Source organism: Ovis canadensis, chromosome 25 (assembly GCF_042477335.2).
Source record: "Ovis canadensis isolate MfBH-ARS-UI-01 breed Bighorn chromosome 25, ARS-UI_OviCan_v2, whole genome shotgun sequence".
In the NCBI taxonomy this organism is placed as follows: domain Eukaryota; kingdom Metazoa; phylum Chordata; class Mammalia; order Artiodactyla; family Bovidae; genus Ovis; species Ovis canadensis.
The window spans coordinates 43,977,468-44,000,324 of NC_091269.1; the positions used below are offsets into that span (position 1 = coordinate 43,977,468).

The 22,857-nt window shown below is 38.7% G+C and overlaps 1 protein-coding gene across 1 annotated transcript in view; it reads right to left on the bottom strand.

Moving 5' to 3' along the window:
- Positions 1–210: 210 nt before the first annotated feature.
- Positions 211–22,857, bottom strand: part of PPA1 (inorganic pyrophosphatase 1) — a 34,118-nt gene continuing 11,471 nt past the window's right edge. Inside the window, exons 3-11 of the mRNA XM_069571975.1 lie at positions 18,638–18,691; positions 17,705–17,824; positions 15,889–15,975; positions 14,906–15,032; positions 6,836–6,963; positions 6,350–6,435; positions 2,173–2,242; positions 1,280–1,322; positions 211–560 (exon numbers count right to left, since the gene is read on the bottom strand). Of these exons, the coding sequence (XP_069428076.1) occupies positions 529–560; positions 1,280–1,322; positions 2,173–2,242; positions 6,350–6,435; positions 6,836–6,963; positions 14,906–15,032; positions 15,889–15,975; positions 17,705–17,824; positions 18,638–18,691 (747 nt within the window). The 3' untranslated portion in view covers positions 211–528. The remainder of the gene's footprint in view (positions 561–1,279; positions 1,323–2,172; positions 2,243–6,349; positions 6,436–6,835; positions 6,964–14,905; positions 15,033–15,888; positions 15,976–17,704; positions 17,825–18,637; positions 18,692–22,857) is intronic.

Consider the following 22,857-nt stretch of genomic DNA (forward strand, 5'->3'; position numbering starts at 1 on the left):
GACTCACAATGAGACGACAGGAATTAGGTAAGAGCAGAGTATCAAGAACTACTGTAAATATAAGGGATTTCATTTTCAGGTGCCTAAAAAAGTCAGTTTTTAGTCTAGTAAAACTGAATTGTAAGATCAGTCATAGAAAGCCAATACCAAACAGCACCCAAGCCTGCTTGGTAGTGTTAGGCTTCAGATTAAAATAAAAATATCATAAACCAAGTTGAAACAAAATAATTTTTATTTCCTAACCCATGGCAAACATATACATCCAATATGTACTTATCTTGCATACTCAGTCACAGATGACTTCCAAACTACAACCGCCTTCATATTTAAGCAGGAACTAAAAGTTACCTTAGTTGACATGATAAATGCTCTTAGATGGATCATGTATGAATATATTGGATTGGTGACAGCAGAATCTGACTGATTAGTTCTATAAGTTTAAAGCTTAGAAAAGCTACTACGTTCACATCTAACACTTTCCGACAGGTAGGATGCAGCAATATCAGCTTGTATTCCAGAGAAATTTCCTTAGTTTTTCTGGTGATGGAACCACTTATCCACTGTAGTCAGGAAAAAGAGAAACCAATTAGAATCCCTGTTAAGAATCAAAATTACACCCAACATATAACAGTGAATAATATACTTGCTTTAATAAATACTGCTATGGATTACATTAAATCTACATACATGCACAGCTTCACTAAATTACCAAAACAGGTAACTTATCAGTGTTTTGTTTTGGGCTTCCTTACTCTTGTGGAGAAGGAAATGGCAACCCACTCCAGTATTCTTGCTTGGGAAATCCCTCGGACAGAGGAGCCTGGTGGGCTACAGTCCACGGGGTTGCAGAGTCAGACACGACTGGGCAACTAAACATCCTTACTCTTGATGGCTGATCCTACAGATCGGCAATTCTCACCAGAAGAGCCTTACAGAGAATTCTAATGTCTAAAGATGGAAAGAACTGTTTTCCGGGTGAATCAGCCTGTGGCCAGACGGGGAGGCAGAGCCCAGCCTGCTCCAGCCTCCACGAGGCACCTACCAGGAACTCAGAGAACAGTGGGTCGTGACTTGGAAGCTGCTGTCACAGGCTGGCACTAAGGGGGTGCGTACAGCAATCTTTTTCCCACGGACGCCTCGAAACCCTGAGAGCGCTTCTCCCCATTCTCCTCTTTGTCTGTATGTATGTGGTATGTAACATGTATCTACAGATATACATGTCATTTCCCCACACATATGGAGAATGTTTAATGTAATTTTACTAGAATATAGATCTTACCATCTGTTGGTATTGTGCAGGCAGATTCACATGGTGGTGGTAACTAAAACACAGTATTAAAATGTATTAGTCTAATTCCAGGAAAAGAATAAGCTAAAAAAGTATATTGACAGAAAGATTAAAAGGAATGTGAACGGAAGACAACTATCTCAAATTTTAAGTTCTAAAAATAATTTACACCAGATGGGAACAATGCAAAGCTTGTTCTACTAAGAAATGCTAACAAACTCAAAACCTCTTGGCTTTTAATGACAACACAGGAGAATAATTAATAAAAATGTTTTTTTGAAATAATTGAAAAACCAACATATGTATATATAGACTTTATATATACATACATATATATAAAATGTAAGCAGAATGTTCTTATTGAAAAGTAATGGTTGTTAACCAATGGCTTTTCCCTTTTATCTCAACTTTGTCAAAATTTATATACAAATAAAAATAAATCTAAACGTACTGGCTTCATCATTAAATTGTCTTTTTCCCTTATACTATACAAGTCAGTAAAGTCAGACCTCATTTTCGTTTTTCTCGTCTAATATTATGAGAATAATTTTAGACAAGCTTCAATCTTTAGGTTAATCAAAATCAGATTATTTCTTTGATGGATGATTTATTACCTCACCTGAAAGTCTCTCTAGGTCTACAAACCACTCTTGCAATGGTACCTGAAATTTGATGACTTTCTCCATCCTTGCTATGACCAAGCCATGTAAGTTCCCATTGGTACTCTTATGAAAAATGGCTTATGATAAGTACCTAGGCACTTGGGTTATTAATATTCATTGAATATTAATAACTAATAATTAATAATTAATACTTCCATCCCCATTCAACACCATGTTTTTTGGCCGCCAAGTTTGTTTTTTCTCCAGGAAACCTTTACTTACAGCATCCACAATGGCTTTGGCAGCATCAGGGTCACACTGGAAGGGGCTCTCAGACACCGTGGTGTTCATGCTGTTACACAAAGCGAAAGTGTCACACTAACAAAAACTTCTCTCATTAAAACTCGTGTTAAAAATAACAAGCTGGAGCTGGTAGGTCAAGTGAGATTCAAGTTTGGCGTTATTGAAAGGTTTATCACCTATATTAAACATTTTGATTTTTTTTTTTTGGCAAGATACAGCTATTCTTAAGGCAAATTTTACTCAAATACTTTAACAAGTTCAGATTTTAAAATCTGTGATTGAGTGCTTTGCAATTCTTTGAAAGAGCTAAGAAATGCAAATTAAAATGAGAGGCCTATCTTTCCTAATTAGATAAAAAAAAAAAAAAATCTGGTTTCTATCGGTGCTGACACCTGGCAGGAGCAACACCTGGTTCAATATTCCTGAAAAATAATATGGTAAAATATGTCCACAAAATTAAAAAAAAATTTTTTTAACACACACCAAAAAAAAAAAAGTGTCCAAAACCTTTTGAAAAGCACATACACTTTGATAGACAAATTCCACCTGGCCAAACTCAGAGATTTAAATAATTATGTACAAAGATGTTCAACATGCATGATTTTCACTATTGATAAGACTGAAAAGCTGGAAGTAACCAATATGTCCAACAACAGAGATGATTAAAACTGATTTATCCAACAGACAGAACAATATACAGATGGAATATTTATATTATAAAATATTATATATTTAATGACATAACAAATGCTTGTAGTGTTAGCTTTTCTAAACCACAAAACAAAATGTATGTATTATGTATGTGCATATGCTTTCGCTTAATCACGTCTCACTCTTTAGGACCCCATGGACTATCGCCCACCAAGCTCCTCTGTCCATGGGATTATCCCAGCAAGAATACTGGAGTGGGCTGCCATTTCCTACTCCAGGGACTCTTCCCAACCCAGGGATCGAACCTACATCTCCTGCATTAGCAGGTGGATGGATTCTTTACCACCTGGGAACCCCATACATTATACATACAATATGATTGTTTTTGAAAATATACTTAAAAAGGACTATAAAAAGAGAAAACTTTACATGTTACTAAAAGTATCTATGGAAAAACTGAGATTAAAGTGATTTTTTTAAAAAACTTTTTTTGGTTAACTATGATTCAAAATTTCCTTCATATTGAATTATTGTATACTATTATGTGGTTATAATAAAAAATATTCTATGAAAAAGAAAAAATATTCAGCCACCTGTTACTTAACATTTCCATAGAAATAATAGGATGCCACAAAATAGAGGAGTTATTAAAAGCAAAGTCTCATGATTGTACATTTTCATACAAAGGTGTGTGTGTGCCCAGTTTTTCTTATGCTTGTGGAGAGACAGATGTTTTTATTTTACAAGACATTATCCCAACTTACAGAACATTCCTGAGAATTTCCTATAGCTCTTTTCTCCCTCCAGAAAAGAAATTTATAATATAAACAGATGCTGGGGTGTGTAGGTATATCTTACCTTGCATAAATGGGATCACACTATGATAAATATACTGCTATGGACTTTGCTTTTCTCATTTAATATATTTTGGACATCATTCCATATCAACATATACAGAACAATGTGCCATATACTGTTCCATGAATTGCTTAATCATTACAGTTTGGTTGTTTCTAACTTTTTAAATATTATAAATGACACTGCAGTGAACATCCTTGTACATACATCTTTCAGGACTATATAGGATACATTCCTAGTAGTAGTGCTACAAAGAAATACAAGAATTTAAAATTTTGAGATTAATGGCTGATTTACGTTATACACCAGAAACCAACACAACATTGTAAAGCAATTATCCTCCAATTAAAAAAAAAGACACAAAAAAACCTAGGTACTGACTACTGTCAAACTGCCCTCACAAAGGCTGTATCCATTCAAACTCTCACAACTACATATAAATGTTGCCACTCCAGACTATCACTAAATTTTTTTAAATTACTCTCACAACTACATATAAATATTGCCACTCCAGGCTATCATTTAATTTTTTTAATTGTGCAGATTTATTGAAGGATAACACTATCTTTCTGAGCTGCATTTAAAATTATAAAGTGAGGCCGCACATCTTCTTATATGTAAACTTACTTTTTCTCTCCCTCTATTAGTATTCTCTCTTTCATCAATTTGGGTAAGTTATTTATAAATCAAGAAAGTTAGTCCTTTGTCAGGTGTTAAGAAAAAACTGGGAAGAACCGCCTCCTGATACACTAAAAAATCATAAGTAAACCTTTCTTTTCTGGATTTTGAGTTTGTCTTCTGTTTAGAGAGGTCTTCCCTACTACAAGCTAATAAATTGAATGCACCTAGTCTTTTTCTAGAATTTTCTCACATTACAATTTATCTGTCTGGAATTAAAACACTGACATAAGACAAGAGTTGCAAACTCATGCTGGCAGCCAGTACCAGTTAACAGGTGGGTATAAAGCAGCTGGGTTAAGAACACTGGTTGGTGCTGGGCTACTTGTACAGGAGGACCTGCCTGGTTACAGCACCTTTCAGAAATGAAAAGCAGCTACAGCATGAGGGTGGTTGCCAGTGTGCAAATCTGGAGGAAGAAAGGAATGTAAAGGGCAAGACAGAGATCTAGCCTCGTTTCTCCTCTTAAATAGGCAGTTGGTGCAAACCTCACCACCGATACCCTTGTTTTTTTCAGGATTTCTGTCACTATTCTGACATGCAGTTTTTTTTTTCCTAGATGAAACTGAACGTTATTCATGAATATATGATACCTTTATATTTAATATCTTTTATTTTTCTCTATAGAGTTTTAAAGTTTTCTTCTTATTCTGGGTCGTTCAGATTTCTTATTTATACTTTTTTTTCTTAAATTCTATTCTACATGGGATCTTTTCCTCCATTATAGTTTCTGTTATGTTCATATACAAAGCTAGCAATGTGCATATATACTCATTTTGTAATCCTCCACCTTATGTTCTTTTTTCTAGGGTTTTCTGTGTACACAGTCATGTCATCTGCAACAATTTGCTTCCCCCTTTTCCAGTATTCCTGCATCTTATTTCTTTCTCCTATTTACTTCATCAGCTACTATTTTCAGAACAACACTAGTTAAGTGGTAATGGTGGCCATTCTCTTATAATCTTTAAAGAGGGAGTATATTATACTAAAAATAAGCTGGGGCCACACAGACTTGGATGCGAGTCCTCATTCCAAAACACTGCGGTATGACCTTGGTTAAGTTTAATCTCCCTGTATCTCTGTTGCATCCTTGGCAAATATTAACTGCTCAATCAGTATTAGTTATTAGTATTATTAGTAGAAGTAGTAGTAGTAGTTAATTCAATGTGCATGGTAGATCCTGGTTTAGTTGTGATGATCCTATATATTTACATCAGAGAATACCAACCCTAGTACTCAACCCATTCTGAGCACCCTGATGCTAGGCAATTTTCCCCAGTTACCCTTACAAAGCTCTGATCTCATTCTCCCCTTTATAATTTTAGTTTTTACTTATTCAGAGTATCTTTGTGGCATTTTTTTTTTTTTTTTTACTTTCTGCAAAGAAAAAAATGTTGCCTGCTATATTCCAGTTCTACCAGGATCAAGCCATTACCCACTACAGTCACCTGCTGACACGTGTGCCCTGAGGGGAATTCAGGATGGAGAAGAACAGGAAAGATTTGGGTATACTGGCCCCTAGATAGTTAACATGAATTTCTAAGAAAAAATTTCAAATGACCCCGGATTTTTGCCTCTTCTCATACATAGAAAAGCACTGAAATCATTAACTTGAGATGTCTCTTCTTTATGATTAGCAGTCATCTTTTTATGCTTGACTACATGTTTTCCCAGCAAAAAAAAAGTTTATATCTCTCTTGGCTCCTCCCTTACATCTCTGCAGTAGTTCTTTAGGGCTATTTGAGAAGTTGTCTCCTGGGCTACAGTCCTCAAATAAATTGTAACTCACAGCCTTTACATTGTGTGGTTTTTCCTTCAGTCTGCACTTCCTATTGACTTAAGTACTGATAAAACCAGTTATCTCTTTCCTAAGTGAATGTAACGGTACAATATGTTGAGGTTATTAACGTATCTGGAGTAAGCTAGTCTGCTCTGTGTGTTAAACATGGAGAAAAGAGTTAATGCTTACCAGCTGATTCCTTTTCCATCAGTTTTCTTAGTCACTAATGCTCTCCAATAGTCATGAGTGCTTTCAATAATGTCAACTGCAAAGTTCTGTAATTTAAAGAGATATTCGTTAGAATAACAGAAACAAGTTCTTTCCTTTCCTCATTTTGGGCTCGGGTCATGGCATGTGGGATTAGTTCCCCAGCCAGGGCTGGAACCCATGGTACTTGCAGTGAACACAGTCTTAACCCCTGGCCCACCAGGGGACAGCCCTGCTCTTTTCTTATCATCAACATTTTACCAAAGTATGATAGCTTCGTCTCTTCTGAATCATTTCCTTGTATCAAAAATGGAAGAAAACCATTTAAATGAACAAATCAACATAAAGCCTGTCTTATGTCTTTAAACATCTATTTTATGGTCATACAGTCTTTAGATGGTAACAATATGGTTAAATTATGTCTCAACACAGATAGGCCTACAGCTACAGTTCTGAGTGACACCTTACCTTATCTTTAAATTCTGCATTGAAAGCAAACTCATTCTCAGGTTTTCCATCTGGAACCTTGTACCTCCTAAACCAATCCACAGTAGCTTCCAGGTAGCCAGGTTTCAGCCGCTTGACATCATTAATATCTAAGAAGAGAATAAGATTCTCTTCTCAGACTGCAAGATGTATATGTAATTATTTATGCATTCAATAAAAATACCACGTACTTTCAAGAGCTATAGGATGGATTGTCAAAAAAGTTCAAATAATGTTAGAACTAATATCTTTTCGAGAAGAGAACATATATACATATTAAAAGAAAATCATCTAGTGTCTTAGAATAGCTCTGACATTAAGTACTAAGAGAACAATCAGTACCACAATAATTCCTATTAAATAAGAGGAGGGAGAAATGACTGGGGGCTGCATGAGAGCATAGTTTGGCAAGCGTGTGTAACTTCCCAGGGCTCAAACCTGTGTCTCCTGCAATGCAGGAAGATTCTTTACCACTGAGACACCTGGGAAGCCCCAAGAGAAGGATGTGTGTTTCAGTTGCTCAGTCGTATCCAACTGTTTGCGACCCCATGGACTGTAGCCCTCCAGGCTCCTGTGTCCATGGGATTCTCCAGGCAAGAATACTGGAGTGGGTTGCCATGCCCTTCTCCAAAGAGGATAAAAGATACTGAAAGACAGGTTGAGGTTGTACTTGAGGATCACGCTCCAATGACATACTAAAAGACAAGAAAAAATGCATTACATATGTTCACTGATGGGTTACTTATTACATGTGAATAAGCTTTCCTCACTCTACAGTATAGGCATTCAATATCACAATACTATATTTCTGGCCAAAAAAAAAGTGTCCTTTGTAAAAAAAACAAAGTTTTTAAGTTTCTGTATAGTCATTATCAATGTCGAGCCTTAATGCCATCAAACTCAAGTTTAAATGACCAAACTGCTTTTCCATGCAAACAAATAGAAGATACAAGTACAAAAAAAAAAAAACCCACCAGGAAAATTGTAATTGGAAGCAGGAATATGTTCAACAACAGCTTATTTATATTTCTATAATATAAACTTGGCTTAGCCCAATTTGTAATGTATATAGTTAAAGAAAATCATGTATTTTATTATCAGAGTACCACTTAAAGTAGGGTAAGTTTACAAAGTGAACTGGGAAATGTTTAAACACTGATAAATTTCAAGGAACTTATAATTCACGTAAAAGGTATCATCTGATACAGAAATAGTTTGAAAATCCAGAAATCCAAAATGCAAGTGAATGTTGTCTTCTAACAAATTTCCCAACCAATTCTATTCTTTAGGCACCAAATGCCAGGCTGACAATTCAGTTCAATAATGACACTGACTAATGGAGTCAGGTCCCACAGTTAGAGGGCTCAGTTCCACAACAGCGATCCCACTTCAGACGTTGGTGGCAAATTCCAAGCCATGACCACTTGCTATAAATCAGTTTCCTACAGCTCTCTCCTTGGGTTTGAAAATTTGCCAGAAAGACTCATAAAACTCAAGGAAACACTGAGCTTATGTTTACTGGTTTAGTATAAAGGATACAACTCAGGAACAGTCCAACAAAAGAGATGCTTAGGACCCAGCATGGGGGGGATGGAGGGTGTAGTTCCCATGTCCTCTGGTGGGCAGAGGGAGGCATGCCACCCTCCCAGCATTGCAGTGTGCTCACCATCCCAGAAGTGCTCCACATCTCATGATTCCAGACTTTTCATGGAGCCTCCCCTCCCAGTCCCAGGGGTCAGTGATTGGGGCTAAAAGCTCCCACCCTCTAATCATTCAGTGTTTTTGTTGACTGAGCCTGTCTGAGGCTAGCTAGGGCCCCACCTTAAGTCACCTTATTAGCACAAACTCAGGTGTAATGAAAGAGGCTCACTGTGAATAAAAGAGACACTCATCACTCAGGAAATTCCAAGGGATTTAGTTCTTTGCCAAAAACTAGAGACAAAGATCTAACATATTTCTGTATTCTATCATAGTAAGGAAAAAATGTAAGAACTGATGAACTGTTTGACTTTTTTTGAATTAGATATTGAAAGGTATGCTGGACCCAGACTAGGGAACCCTGGACACCAGACCCAGGAAAAAAAAAAAAGTAGGAAAAACTTCAAGTTTTGTTCCTCCAATTGTGCTTTATAGATCAATTCTGTGCTGTTCCTTGGGTTCAGCCTCTAATCAGCCCACAACCATGAGCAGCAAGAAATGCTCACTTTCCTGACGCCCACAACTGCAGCAGGCGGGTGGCTGGCCGTCGTGGGCCCCACAATGTCAAAGAGGATCAACATGGCCAACCTGGTCACTTTAGTGGGTAGGCCATCCGCCCCCATGGCTCTGTGTATATTCCTCCCAAAGTTGCGACTTGTCAAGTGCTCCCTCTGCTTAATTCTCTTCCAGTTACAACAGATGACATTTAAGGAAAGCTGTATACTGCTTGCACCACAGGCCCAGCCACCCAGAGAAACTTTCAGGGTTCTAACAATATTGACTGCAAGGGAAAATGACACCCAGAAAATGCTGCTGATGTAAAGATGCTGTGGCTTCATTAACTGTGGCCAAAGCACACTATTTTAGCGTGTGTACCCTTGTGTACACATCTCCATGTGGGGATACCCCACGTCCAAGGGCAGAGAAACCCCAGTAAGACGGTAGCACTGAAGCGGTTGTGAGGAGATACCCCACGTCCAAGGGCAAAGGAGAAGCCCCAGCAAGACACTGTCTAACTCAATGAAACTATGAGCCATGCTGTGTAGGGCCACCCAAGACAGATGGGTCATGGTGGAGAGGTCTGACAAAATGTGGTCCACTGGAGAAGGGAACTGAAAACCACTTCAGTATTCTTCCCTTGAGGACCCCATGAACAGTATGAAAGGGCAAAAAGATAGGACACTGAAAGATGAACTCCGCAGGTCAGTAGGTGCCCAATAATATGCTACTGGAGATCAATGGAGAAATAACTCCAGAAAGAATGAAGAGATGGAGCCAAAGCAAAAACAACACCCAGTTGTGGATATGACTGGTGATGGAAGCAAGGTCCAATGCTGTAAAGAGCAATATTGCATAGGAACCGGGAATGTCAGGTCCATGAATCAAGGCAAATTGGAAGTGGTCAAACAGGAGATCGCAAGAGTGAACGTCGACATTCTAGGAATCAGCGAACTAAAATGGACTGAAATGGGTGAATTTAACTCAGATGACCATTATATCTACTACTGTGGGCAGGAATCCCTTAGAAGAAATGGAGTAGCCATCATGGTCAACAAGAGAGTCAAAAATGCAGTACTTGGGTGCAATCTCAAAAACGACAGAATGATCTCTGTTCGTTTACAAGGCAAACCATTCAATATCACAGTAATCCAAGTCTATGCCCCAACCAGTAACGCTGAAGAAGCTGAAGTTGAATGGTGCTATAAAGACCTACAAGACCTTTTAGAGCTAACATCCAAAAAAGATGTCCTTTTCATTATAGGGAACAGGAATGCAAAAGTAGGAAGTCAAGAAACACCTGGAATAACAGGCAAATTTGGCCTTGGAATACAGAATGAAGCAGGGCAAAGACTAATAGAGTTTTGCCAAGAAAATGCACTGCTCATAGCAAACACCCTCTTCCAACAACACAAGAGAAGACTCTACACATGGACATCACCAGATGGTCAACACCGAAATCAGACTGATTATATTCTTTGCAGCCAAAGATGGAGAAGCTCTATACAGTCAACAAAAACAAGACCAGGAGCTGACTGTGGCTCAGATCATGAACTCCTTATTGCCAAATTCAGACTGAAATTGAAGAAAGTAGAGAAAACCACTAGACCATTCAGGTATGACCTAAATCAAATCCCTGTGATTATACAGTGGAAGTGAGAAATAGATTTAAGGGACTAGATCTGATAGATAGAGTGCCTGATGAACTATGGATGGAGGTTCATGACATTGTACAGGAGACAGGGATCAAGACCATCCCCATGGAAAAGAAATGCAAAAAAGCAAAATGGCTGTCTGAGGAGGCCTTACAAATAGCTGTGAAAAGAAGAGAAGCGAAAAGCAAAGGAGAAAAGGAAAGATATAAGCATCTGAATACAGAGTTCCAAAGAACAGCGAGATAAGAAAGCCTTCCTCAGCAATCAATACAAAAAAATAGAGGAAAACAACAGAATGGGAAATACTAGAGATCCCTTCAAGAAAATCTGAGATACCAAGAGAACATTTCATGCAAAGATGGGCTCAATAAAGGACAGAAATGGTATGCACCTAACAGAAGCAGAAGATATTAAGAAGAGGTGGCAAGAATACACAGAAGAACTGTACAAAAAAGAGCTTCACGACCCAGATAATCATGATGGTGTGATCACTCACCTAGAGCCAAACATCCTGAAATGTGAAGTCAAGTGGGCCTTAGAAAGCATCACTATGAACAAAGCTAGTGGAGGTGATGGAATTCCAGTGGAGTGATTTCAAATCCTAAAAGATGATGCTGTGAAAGTGCTGCATTCAATATGCCAGCAAATTTGGAAAACTCAGCAGTAGCCACAGGACTGGAAAAGGTCAGTTTTCATTCCAATCCCAAAGAAAGGCAATGACAAAGAATGCTCAAACTACTGCACAACTGCCCTCATCTCACATGCTAGTAAAGTAATGCTCAAAATTCTGCAAGCCAGGCTTCAACAATATGTGAACCCTAACTTCCAGATGTTCAAGCTGGTTTCAGAAAAGGCAGAGGAACCAGAGATCCATTTGTCAGCGTCTGCTGGATCATCAAAAAAGCAAGAGAGTTCCAGGAAAACATCTGTTTCTGCGTTATTGACTATGCCAAAGCCTTTGATTGTGTGGATCACAATAAACTGTGGACAACTCTGAAAGAGATGGGAATAACAGACCACCTGACCTGCCTCCTGTGAACTATGTTCACAGGAACATAGTACTGGACATGGAACAACAGATTGGTTCCAAATAGGAAAAGGAATACGCCAAGGTTGTATATTGTCACCCTGCTTATTTAACTTATATGCAGAGTACATCATGAGAAACGCTGGGCTGGAGGAAGCACAAGCTAGAATCAAGATTGTTGGGAGAAATATCAATAACCTCAGATATGCAGATGACACCACCCTTATGGCAGAAAGTGAAGAAGAACTAAACAGCGTCTTGATGAAAGTGAAAGAGGAGAGTGAAAAAGTTGGCTTAAAGGTCAACATTCAGAAAACAAAGATCATGCCATCCGGTCCCGTCACTTCATGGGAAATAGATGGGGAAACAGTGGAACAGTGTCAGGCTTTATTTTTTTGGGCTCCAAAATCACTGCAGATGGTGACTGCAGCCATGAAATTAAAAGACGCTTACTCCTTGGAAGAAAAGCTATGACCAACCTAGACAATATATTAAAAAGCTGTTGACATTACTTTATCAACAAAGGTCCGTCTAGTCAAGGCTATGGTTTTTCCAGTAGTCATGTATGAATGTGAGAGTTGGACTATAAAGAATGCTGAGCACTGAAGAATTGATGCTTTTGAACTGTGGTGTTGGGGAGACTCTTGAGAGTCCCTTGGACTGCAAGCAGATCCAACCAGTCCATCCTAAAGGAAGTCAGTCCTGAATATTCTTGAGAAGGACTGATGCTGAAGCTGAAACTCCAATACTTTGGTCATCTGATGCGTTGAGCTGACTCATTTGAAAAGATCCTGATGCTGGGAAAGATTGAGGGCAGCAGGAGAAGGGGAAGACAGAGGATGACATGGTTGGATGGCATCACAGACTCAATGAGCATGAGTCTGAGTAAACTCCGGGAGTTGGTGATGGACAGGGAGGCCTGGCATGCTGCGGTCCATGGGGTTACAAAGAGTCAGACACGATTGAGTGACTGAATTGAACTCTTGTTTAAATAGCACGTGTGAAAATGGACACAGTGACGAACAGTATCAGGACTAAATGAAGGAATGCACTCTCAATGTATAAAATTTAAATAATACAGAAGTATCTGAAAGAAAAAGTCAGTCTCCATCTTTTTTTCCCATTGCACTATTAAAGGGTTGGTGCTGAGTCCTTTTTAAATGAGTTTGTGTATGTATATATATATATATATATATATATGCCAATATGCACATATTTAAACATATATGAGATGATACTCTGAAAGGTAAAAATAACAACAGAAAGGAATAATGTAAGAGTTGAATTTATAAAATTCTTAGAAGGAAACAACTTTGTAAGCTTAGATTAGGCAATGGTTTCTTAAATATGATACCACAGCAACAGAAGAAAAAATAAGACTACATCAAAATGAAAACCATGAGTACTTCAAAGGACACCATCAAGAAAACAAAAGAACAAATCCACAAAGTGGAAGAAAATACAGACAAATCATATATATCTGATAAAGGTCTAGTGTCTGAAGTAGCCTTATAGCTCAAAAATATGATGATACACCCCATTAGAATGGCTGTACTTTAAAAAGATAAATAACTAATGCTGGCAAGGAAGTAGAAAAATTGGAACCCTTTCAGGACTGTAAGATGGTGCAGCCGCTTTGGGGAAAATCTGGCAGTTCCTCAAGGGGCTAAACATGGGACTTCCCTGGTAGCTCAGTTGATAAACAATCCGCCCACAATGCAGGAAAAGCCCAGTTCAATCCCTGGGTCGGGAAGATCCAGAAGAAGAAAATGAGAGCCCACCCCAGAATTCTTGCCAGGAGATTTCCATGGACAGAGAAGCCTGATGGGCCATAGTCCATGGGGTTGCAAGAGCTGGACTCGACTTAGCAACTAAATCACCATCAAGGGGCTGAACATTAAGAGTTACCATTTCACTCAGAAACTCCACTCTTAGGTATATACACCAAGTCAGTCAGTTCAGTCGCGCAGTTGTGTTTGGCTCTGGGACCCCATGGACTGCAGCACGCCAGACTTCCCTGTCCGTCACCAACTCCCAGAGCTTGCTCATCCAAGAGGATTAAAAAGACATGTCCACACAAAAGCTTATACAGGAATGTTCATAGCAGCAGCGCTATTCCTAATAGCCAAAAAGAACCCAAATGTCCATCAACAGATGAATGGATCAACAAAATGTGATATATATCCACACCACAGACTAAACTCAGCCATTAAAAAAAGAAGTACTAATACATGCTACAACATGGGTAAACCTAGAAAACCTAAGTAAAAAGAAACCAGACACAGAAGGCCATATATTTCACAATACCATGTATATGAAGTATCCAGAATAGGCAAATTCACAGAGACATAAACAGGTAAGTGATTGTCGGGGCCTCGGAGGAGGAGGGAACAGGGGTGACTAAGTACTTAAAGGTACAGAGTTTCCCTTCAGGGTGATGAGGATGTTCTGAAATGAGATAAGTGGTGATGGTTGCACAACACTGTGAATATACTAAATGCCACTGAATTCCACCCTTTAAAACAGTCAAGATACTGAATTTTATGTTAATTTTACCACCAAGAAAAGGGGGGGATAAAGTACTGAGACACATTACAACGTAGATGGACCCTGAAAACAGTATGCTAAGTGATGGAAGTCAGATATCATGTGAGCCCATTTATGTGAAATGTTCAGATCAAGCAGATCCATAGAGACAGGCAATAGGTAGGTGGTTGCCAGGGCCTGAGGGAAGGGGAGATAGGGAGTGACGGTTAACGCATGTGGGATTTTCTGCTGGAATGGTAAAAATGATCTAGAATCAGATGGTGGTGGCGGTTAACAGCCTAGTGCATGTATCAAACCCATGGAACTGGAAACTTTAAAATGGTGAATTTTATGACACGTGGCATGCACATCTCAATTTTTTTATTTTTTAAAAAATAGAGCAAGTAAGTGCTAGCATGTGGAAAAGGAAAGAAGAAAACAGGAAAGACAAACTACCAGATTTCTCCTGTCCTGGAATAAAGGAGAAAGCTTATGCAGTTAACCACAGGGGTTCAGCAGCAGAAATCACAGTGCTGTCAAATGTTTCGCTCCTCCATCCTGTAACAGTTTGAAGGCATGGGCTTAACGACTGTCATTACAGGTTAAGTCTGGTACTGGGTAAGGTCCAGACCCTGCATATTTTCTTACCATTATAATTAGCTGCATCAGGATCTTCCACATTAATAGCAATGACTTTCCAGTCGGTTTCCCCTTCGTCAATCATTGCCAGAATGCCCAGAACTTTCACTCTGATAATTTCCCCTCGCGCACACACCTGAGAGTCAAAAACCACAGCTAGGTCAAAACTACAGAATCAAACTCTGGAAGAACAGTTTTACTTGGTGGATAATAGGAAATGAGGAAGACACCAAATTTCTACAAACTTAAGATGGTTCCTGTAAACAATTTTTTAAAAGCTAAACAAGTGAATATCCACTAATCCTATCAGAGTTGAGGGTGATTTATGTTTTTTAAACTGTCATTGCTTGTGCTGAAGAAGAAGTGCTCCAGAGTTTGTTTCAAACACCTATTTTAATGCACTCTCTTTACCTTTTATTTTATAGAAGTCACTGAGTTAGGTAAGTCATACAATAAGCCTGAACTTTATGACTTAAGCAACTGAATGACAACTTTCTTTTCAGTTGCTTGCTCTTTTCTTGAGGCTGGGAAAAATCATAAAGAAAATAACCATTAAAAAAAGAAAAAGGAAAATAACCATAGTTAGAACCTTAGAGCAACTCTACTTGATAGAGGAATCTCTACCATAAACCCCCAACATGTGGGGTTATTTAACCCCCATGGGGCCAATTCACTAGTCACTCCAAATCCTGAGGCAGGGTTTGCCTTGTTGCCTCCTGGTACCCTTCATCCACTGACTCCTCATCTGCCTTTTAAAGCAATGCAGAACATGTCCAGTTCTTCCACACACATGCATATAATATACATCTTTTCCTAGGCTAGGTTTAAATTGCAAATTATAATGTACAAATGCTTAGAATGGAATGGACACTTTTATCACCCAAAGAGACATCATTTCTTCACTAATATTCATATATTTTATTTACAAAAAGTAAGAACTTTGTAGATTTCAATGCTCTCATCTCAAAGAAACATATTTCTGATTCTATTACCTTGCTTCCAATTTCACACACATCAATTGGGTCATTGTCACCACAACAGCCAGTGTGTTTGTCATTGTGTCCTGGGTCTTCCCAAGTCTAAAAAAAAATGAAAATAAAACTTAAGAGTGTATTATTCCTTATGTGTTAATGACAAAGTGGATCATGTTGGCACTAAAAGATAACATCCCGTGATTGTTCTGCAAAATAGGAATCTTCAGCTATTTATTTCTCATCAAAATGAATCCTTTATTCATATCTTAACTACCACAATAACCTTAATTAAATGCTGGGCTCCTGTTAAGCTTTAAATGGATAAAGATCCTATTTTAAACAGAAAAAACCCAACTATCTAATAACCAAGACGATACGCAAACACAAATGTAGACCCAGATGTTCACTTAAAAAAATGGATTCAAAGAAAACTGCTTTGGTGAGCTCTTAGTACTTACTCTATTAACTAGAGTTTCTTTAAAAGATGTCTCCAAGCAGAGACAGGTAGGTGGCAATATCAAGATGGAAATGACATGTGCTGATGGCAAAAATGTCATCACTGGTCAGGATCAAGAATGAGAAGTTTAATCAGGATTTGCTGAAAATTTAAGCGGCTGGGTTTCTTTCCTGCTAAACTGTGAGGCAGAGTCCTCACAGAGCACGGCACAGGGGAAAGGACGGGTTGTGCTTGTCAGGAAGTTCAATTTGAAGTACAGCTGCTGCTTTGGTTCTTTTCCCTCCCAACCCAGAACATATTTCTTGGATTTGTTTGCTTACTCAGCTGGAGTAAAGGCAGGGAGATAAAAATGATGGGGAAAAGAAGACCAGACCCAACAAAACCAAATTCAACCTGCAGAAGAGAGAAGTATTTCAGCAATGTTTTCCCAGAGGGACGACGTTTCCAGGCTAAGCAGTGAATCAACTGCAGCACAAGGTGAAGTGCTGACCTTAGACTCGGTGATTACCTCACAGACTAGATGGCCTTCCTGTGTAGCTCAGCTGGCGGAGAATCCGCCTGCAATGCGGGAGACCCCGGTTCAAAGATCCTCTGGAGAAGGGAACGGCTACCCACTCCAGTATTCTGGCCTGCAGAATTCCACAGACTGTGTAGTCCATGGGGTTGCAAAGAGTCGGACACAACTGAGCAACTTTCACTTCACAAGCTAGATGGGTTTGCCCTATGTTTTAGTAACTTATAGGTTGTTTCACAGTAGATTCCACTTAGTAGACTTAATGGTTAATAAAAACAAACTATCAGCAAGAAGAAAATAAATTGGATATTTAGAAATCTTAAGTGTCACAGCATTGGTTTGAGATTCTTTATTCAAATATGAAATAAGAGCCTAGACACACTGCTGTTGCGCTAGGGACAAATTGGTAAACAATGCAGGTATCCCCTCACTTCAAAGGGGTGACTGTTTAGGAAAACAGAACTCCATTATTACTTTACCACAAAGAAGGAGCAATCTGGATGATAGAGATAAAAGTCAACAGCTGTGAGAACTTACATGTGCCAGGTTCTAAGTGCTTGATTCCTCAAACAGCCACATGAGCTATGCACTAGGAATATTTCAGGGGGGAATATTCCCATCTCAGGGAGGAAGCAGCAGAAGCAAGTTGGAAAATCTAGAAAGTGGCAGACTTGCCTTTTAGTTTATCTTGAAAATAAGTTATTTAAGGAAGTATTAAAATGAGTTAATTACCCCCTATGTTTTTATAACCTACTATAGGAACAACTTTTTGTAGGTATTTAAGTCTTTTTTTTTAAGTAGTAGGTTAAATTTTTGTAAGCTAAGCTGAAAAGTACATTTCTCACAACTGCACAGAGACAGACCTGAGGGATGGCACCATAGTTCCAGATATATCCTTTATAAGGGAACAGATTTGCAACATAACGGAGTTTTCCTTTCTTCACATCTTGTTTAATTGGGTTTAAAGGGTCCTTTGTAGCAATCTGAAACAAAAAATTTCAAATCATTGTATATTTGTATGTGAAATACTATTCAAATAGGGATTTAAGGAATTATGAAATAGGCATCCCCTAGTTCCATTTACATGATGCATCTTTATCCCGAACACTTTCATAATTTAAAATAAAAGTTTCATCATAATCAGCCTGTAAGGGGAAATTTTATTTGAGGTACACAGGAATGAACAAGATGGGGAAAAGAACATGTTCTAATTTCAGAAAGCAAAAATTAAAACTAGCTAGAATAAATCCTAACATTTGAGAAAATATCTAACTTCAGCTTTCCTTTAAGGCATTTAGAATTATTCAAATATTTGTCTATTACATATAAAGTTTTATTACTGTCAAAAAGCTTAAGTGATAGCAAATATTATGGATATCCATAACAAAAAGCCAAATTTATTAGATGTCATCAGAATAAATTAATACAATGTGACAGAAATTCCAATAAAATTATTTTTATGGCTGGGGTGACTGAAGCAAGCCTGTTGACTACATGGAGGAGTCAACAAAGGACTTAAAGAGAAGACAAAGGAGAAAAAGGTGATTCTCGGTTTGGGGAGTGCCGGAGGCACAGGCGTGGGAAAGGAAAAAGTGTAGCGTGTTTGCACAGAGTAAATGGTTGAGTTTAACTGGGGCACAGAAGGAAGACAGGCAGGCAAGGGGGGACACAACTGGAAAACCGACTGGGACTAGAAAGACGACAGCCTTGGACTTGAGCTGTTCAGCCCCTGAGCAAATCGGTGTAACCAGATCAAACCTGACATCCTCTATCTGACTAGCAAAGGTGAAACATACCTCCATTTTTGCATTCGACCAGCGTGGTACTTCAACAACCATGTGAAACACTTCCTGGAAAACAGAGAAGGGGAGATGGTCACTGGAGCTCCTTTGTCCTCTTACTTCAATAAACATACCAAGTTTCTTAATAAAATGTTGTAAGGATGAAATGCAAAGAATGTTCCTATAAAGAAAAGTTTTAAACATAGCAGAACTTGTATCTCTGAGGAGGGCCATCTTCAAAGCAACCACCTCCAACAGCTATGCATTTCCTCCAGCGACAGTGCAATTACTCAAAATACTTTTGAGTAATCTATCAAAAGATTCTATCTCAGAGGCGGTTTAGAAGACAAACCCCAAATCAGAACATTTATTTAAACCCCAAATCAGAACAAACAAAATCAATCAGCTTGATTACCCACATTATTCTCCCAATTTTGCTGTTCCTATGTTTTTAGAAATAATTTTATTTATTTTTGGCTGTGCTGGGTCTGCATTGCTGCACGGGCTTTTTCTCCAGTTGCAGTGAGTGGGAGCAATTTTCTCGTTGTGCTCCGGCTTCTCCTTTTGCAGAGCGCGGGCTCTAGGCACATAAGCTCAGTAATTGTGGCTCCCGGGCTCTAGAGTACAGGCTGAGTAGCTGTGGTGCACGGGCTTAGTTGCCCCACAGCACGTGGGATCTTACTCGGCCATGAATCAAACCCATGTCTCCTGCACTGGCAGACAAGATTCTTTACCACTGAGCCACCAGGGAAGCCCCAGTTTGGCTGATTTTAAAAATCAGGTACTCCTCAAAAGACAAGAAGCTTGACACAGAAGATACAATCAGTTCCGTGCAGTTGCTCAGTTGTGTCCGGCTCTTTGTGACCCCATGGACTGTAGCACTCCAGGCTTCCCTGTCCATCACCAAATCCAGGAGCTTGCTCAAACGCATGCCCATCAAGTCGGTGATGCCATCCAATCATCTCTTCCTCTGTCATCCCCTTCTCTTCCTACCTTCAATCTTTCCCACCATCAGGGTCTTTTCAAATGAGTCAGCTCTACGCATCAGATGGCTAAAGTATTGAAGTTTCAGCTTCAGCATCAGTTTTTCCAATGAATATTCAGGACTGACTTCCTGTAGGATTGACTGGTTGGATCTTCTTGCAGTCCAAGGACTCTCAAGAGCCTTCTCCAACACCACAGTTCAAAAGCATCAATTCTTCTGTGCTCAGCTTTCTTTATAGCCCAACTCTCACATCCATACATGACTACTGGAAAAAGCATAGTTTTGACCTTTGTTGGCAAAGTAATGTCTCTGCTTGTTAATATACTGCCTAGGTTGGTCATAGCTTTTCTTCCAAGGAGGAAGCATCTTTTAATTTCAGGGCTGCAGTCACCATTTGCAGTGATTTTGGAGCTCCCCAAAATAAAGTCACTGTTTCCATTGTTTCCCCATCTATTTGCCATGAAGTGATGGGACCTGATGCCTTAGTTTTCTGAGTGTTGAGCTTTTAAGCCAACTTTTTCACTCTCCTCTTTCACTTTCATCAAGAGACTCTTTAGTTCTTCTTCGCTTTCTGCCATAAGGGTGGTGTCATCTGCATATCTGAGGTTATTGATATTTCTCCTGGCAATCTTGATTCCAGCTTGTGATTCATCCAGCCCGGCATTTTGCATGATATACTCTGCATACATAAGTTAAATGAGCAGGTGACAAATATACAGCCTTGACATACTCGTTTCCCAATTTTGAACCAGTCTGTTGTTCCATGTCTGGTTCTAACTGTTCCTTCTTGACCTGCATACAGATTTCTCAAGAGGTAGGTCAGGTTGTCTGGTATTCCCATCTCTTGAAGAATTTTCCAGTTTGTTGTGATCCACACAGTCAAAGGCTTTGGTGTAGTCAATAAAGCAGAAATAGATGTTTTTCTGGAACTCTCTTGCTTTTTCGATGATCCAACAGATGTTGGCAATTTGATCTCTGGTTCCTCTGCCTTTTCTAAATCCAGCTTGAACATCCGAAAGTTACAGTTCACACACTGTTAAAGCCTGTCTTGGAGAATTTTGAGCATTACATTGCTAGTGTGTGAGATAAGTACAATTGTGCTGTAGTTTGAACATTCTTTGGCAATGAGTTGAAAACTGACCTTTTCCAGTCCTGTGTCCACTGTTGAGTTTTCCAAATTTGTTGGTATATTGAATGCAGCCCGTTAACAGCATCCTCTTTTAGGAACTGAAGTAGATCAACTGGAATTCCATCACCTCCACTAGCTTTGTTCATAGTGATGCTTCCTAAGGCCCACTTGACTTCACATTCCGGGATGTCTAGCTCTAGTTAAGTGATCACACCATTGTAGTTATCTGGGTCATTAAGATCTTTTTTGTATGGCTCTTCTGTATATAAAATACTATTAAGATAAAATACTATGCTCCAAAAATGTTTTAACCAATGACAGTTCTACTGTAATCCGTTTACAGCCTTAAATTGACTATCTGAAATTGAATGATATATTAAAAAAAAATCTCAGATGCTTACTGCCTAAAAACTCAATTGAAGAAAAATCACTTTGTTACCTCCTTTGTATACCAGAGTCAAGTATCAACTTGAAATAGAGTCTAAATAAAACTATGCTTTAAATAGTCATAAAATTATTTTTTACCAAGGAATAAAATTTTAGATGCAGTTTTTTTATTTTAAAACTTCTATAAAAGGGCATACATGATGCCAACTCTGCCATTACTTTTATAAACATGCATATTTTAAACAACGATTTAAAATGAAAATCACTTAGTGGCACACTTATTAGAATTACTTCTTTGCTACTTTGCATCAAAAAACAGGGACTGATAGGATCAGTACAGGAAATAAGCCAAAGGTTTCCAGACAGTAGCTACCTTGCTGCTGCTTTGGCTAAGCAGAAAGCTACACAGATTTATATTCAAGAGGCTAAAACTTCTGTCACTTATTTAAGTGCTTGGTCAAACTAAGGGAGACTACAGTATTCCTCAGTTTCTGCTCCAACGCTTCTGACACCTACTCTATACAACATAAAAACCCCAAAGAATGGTGCTATGCTGTGCTTAGTTGCTCAGTTATATCCAACTCTTTGCCAACCCATGGACTGTAGCCCACCAGGCTCCTCTGTCCATGGGGATTCTCCAGGCCATAATACTGGACTGGGTTGCCATGCCCTCCTCCACAGGATCTTCCCAACCCAGGGATGGAACCAGGGTCTCCTGCATTGCAGGCTGATTTTTTTTACGAGCTGAGTTACCACGGAAGCCCCAAAACTGGAGACATTATTTAAATCCAGGACTCAGTGAACTGCTCTATCCCTGAAGTCATAACTGTGTGGTTTTAGAAAGAGTAACACATTATTCATGGGTAGGAAACCTCAGACTCAATATGTGATTACATGTCATTCTACTCTTTGGAAACGTCTAGTAGCTAGCACCACGTCTAAGCCTCAGGTGTTAAAATAAAGATCTGCACATTCGCAAACAAGTCAGAACTTAAAAGTGTACGGTAGTAATACCCGTAAGGTCCACAAGATGGAGCTATTACTACATGAAAAGATTACCTGATTACCTGAGACCAGACCACTAAGGAAACTGCCTTTTTTTAAAACTTTATTTTGTATTAAAATATAGCTGATTAACAATATTGTGATAGTTTCAGGTGGACAGCAAACAGACTCAGCCATACGTATAAATTTATCCATTTTCCTCCAAACTGCCCTCCCATCCAGGCTGCCACCTAACATTGAGCAGAGTTCCCTATGCTACACAGTAGGACCTTGTTGGTTATCCATTCTAAATATAGCAGTGTGTACATGTAGATCCCAAACTCCCTAACTATCTCCTCCCCTCATTCTTACTTTCTGGAGACCAGAAGTTTGTTCTAAGTCTGGGATACTGGCTAATCTTTTAAAATAAAATATCAACAAATGAATAAAACACCTCAAGTAAAAAAAAAAAAGAAGCAAATAAAAATCAGATTCAAAGTTTGGAAAATACATTGACCGCTTTATTAAATGATAAATACATAGAGATCCTCAAAAACCACATTATCTAATACTACAAACCTACATAAACTATTAAGAATGTAGAAGAAAAGAAAGAGAAAGAGAAAGAAACAACATTACAGGAAACAGAACATCTTTCAGGAAAAAAACTACAGAAAACAGAAGAACTCTGAAAGCCTGAAGGTTTGGTACTTCTTAGAAATTAGCTGAGCCAAAAATAGCAAGGAGTGT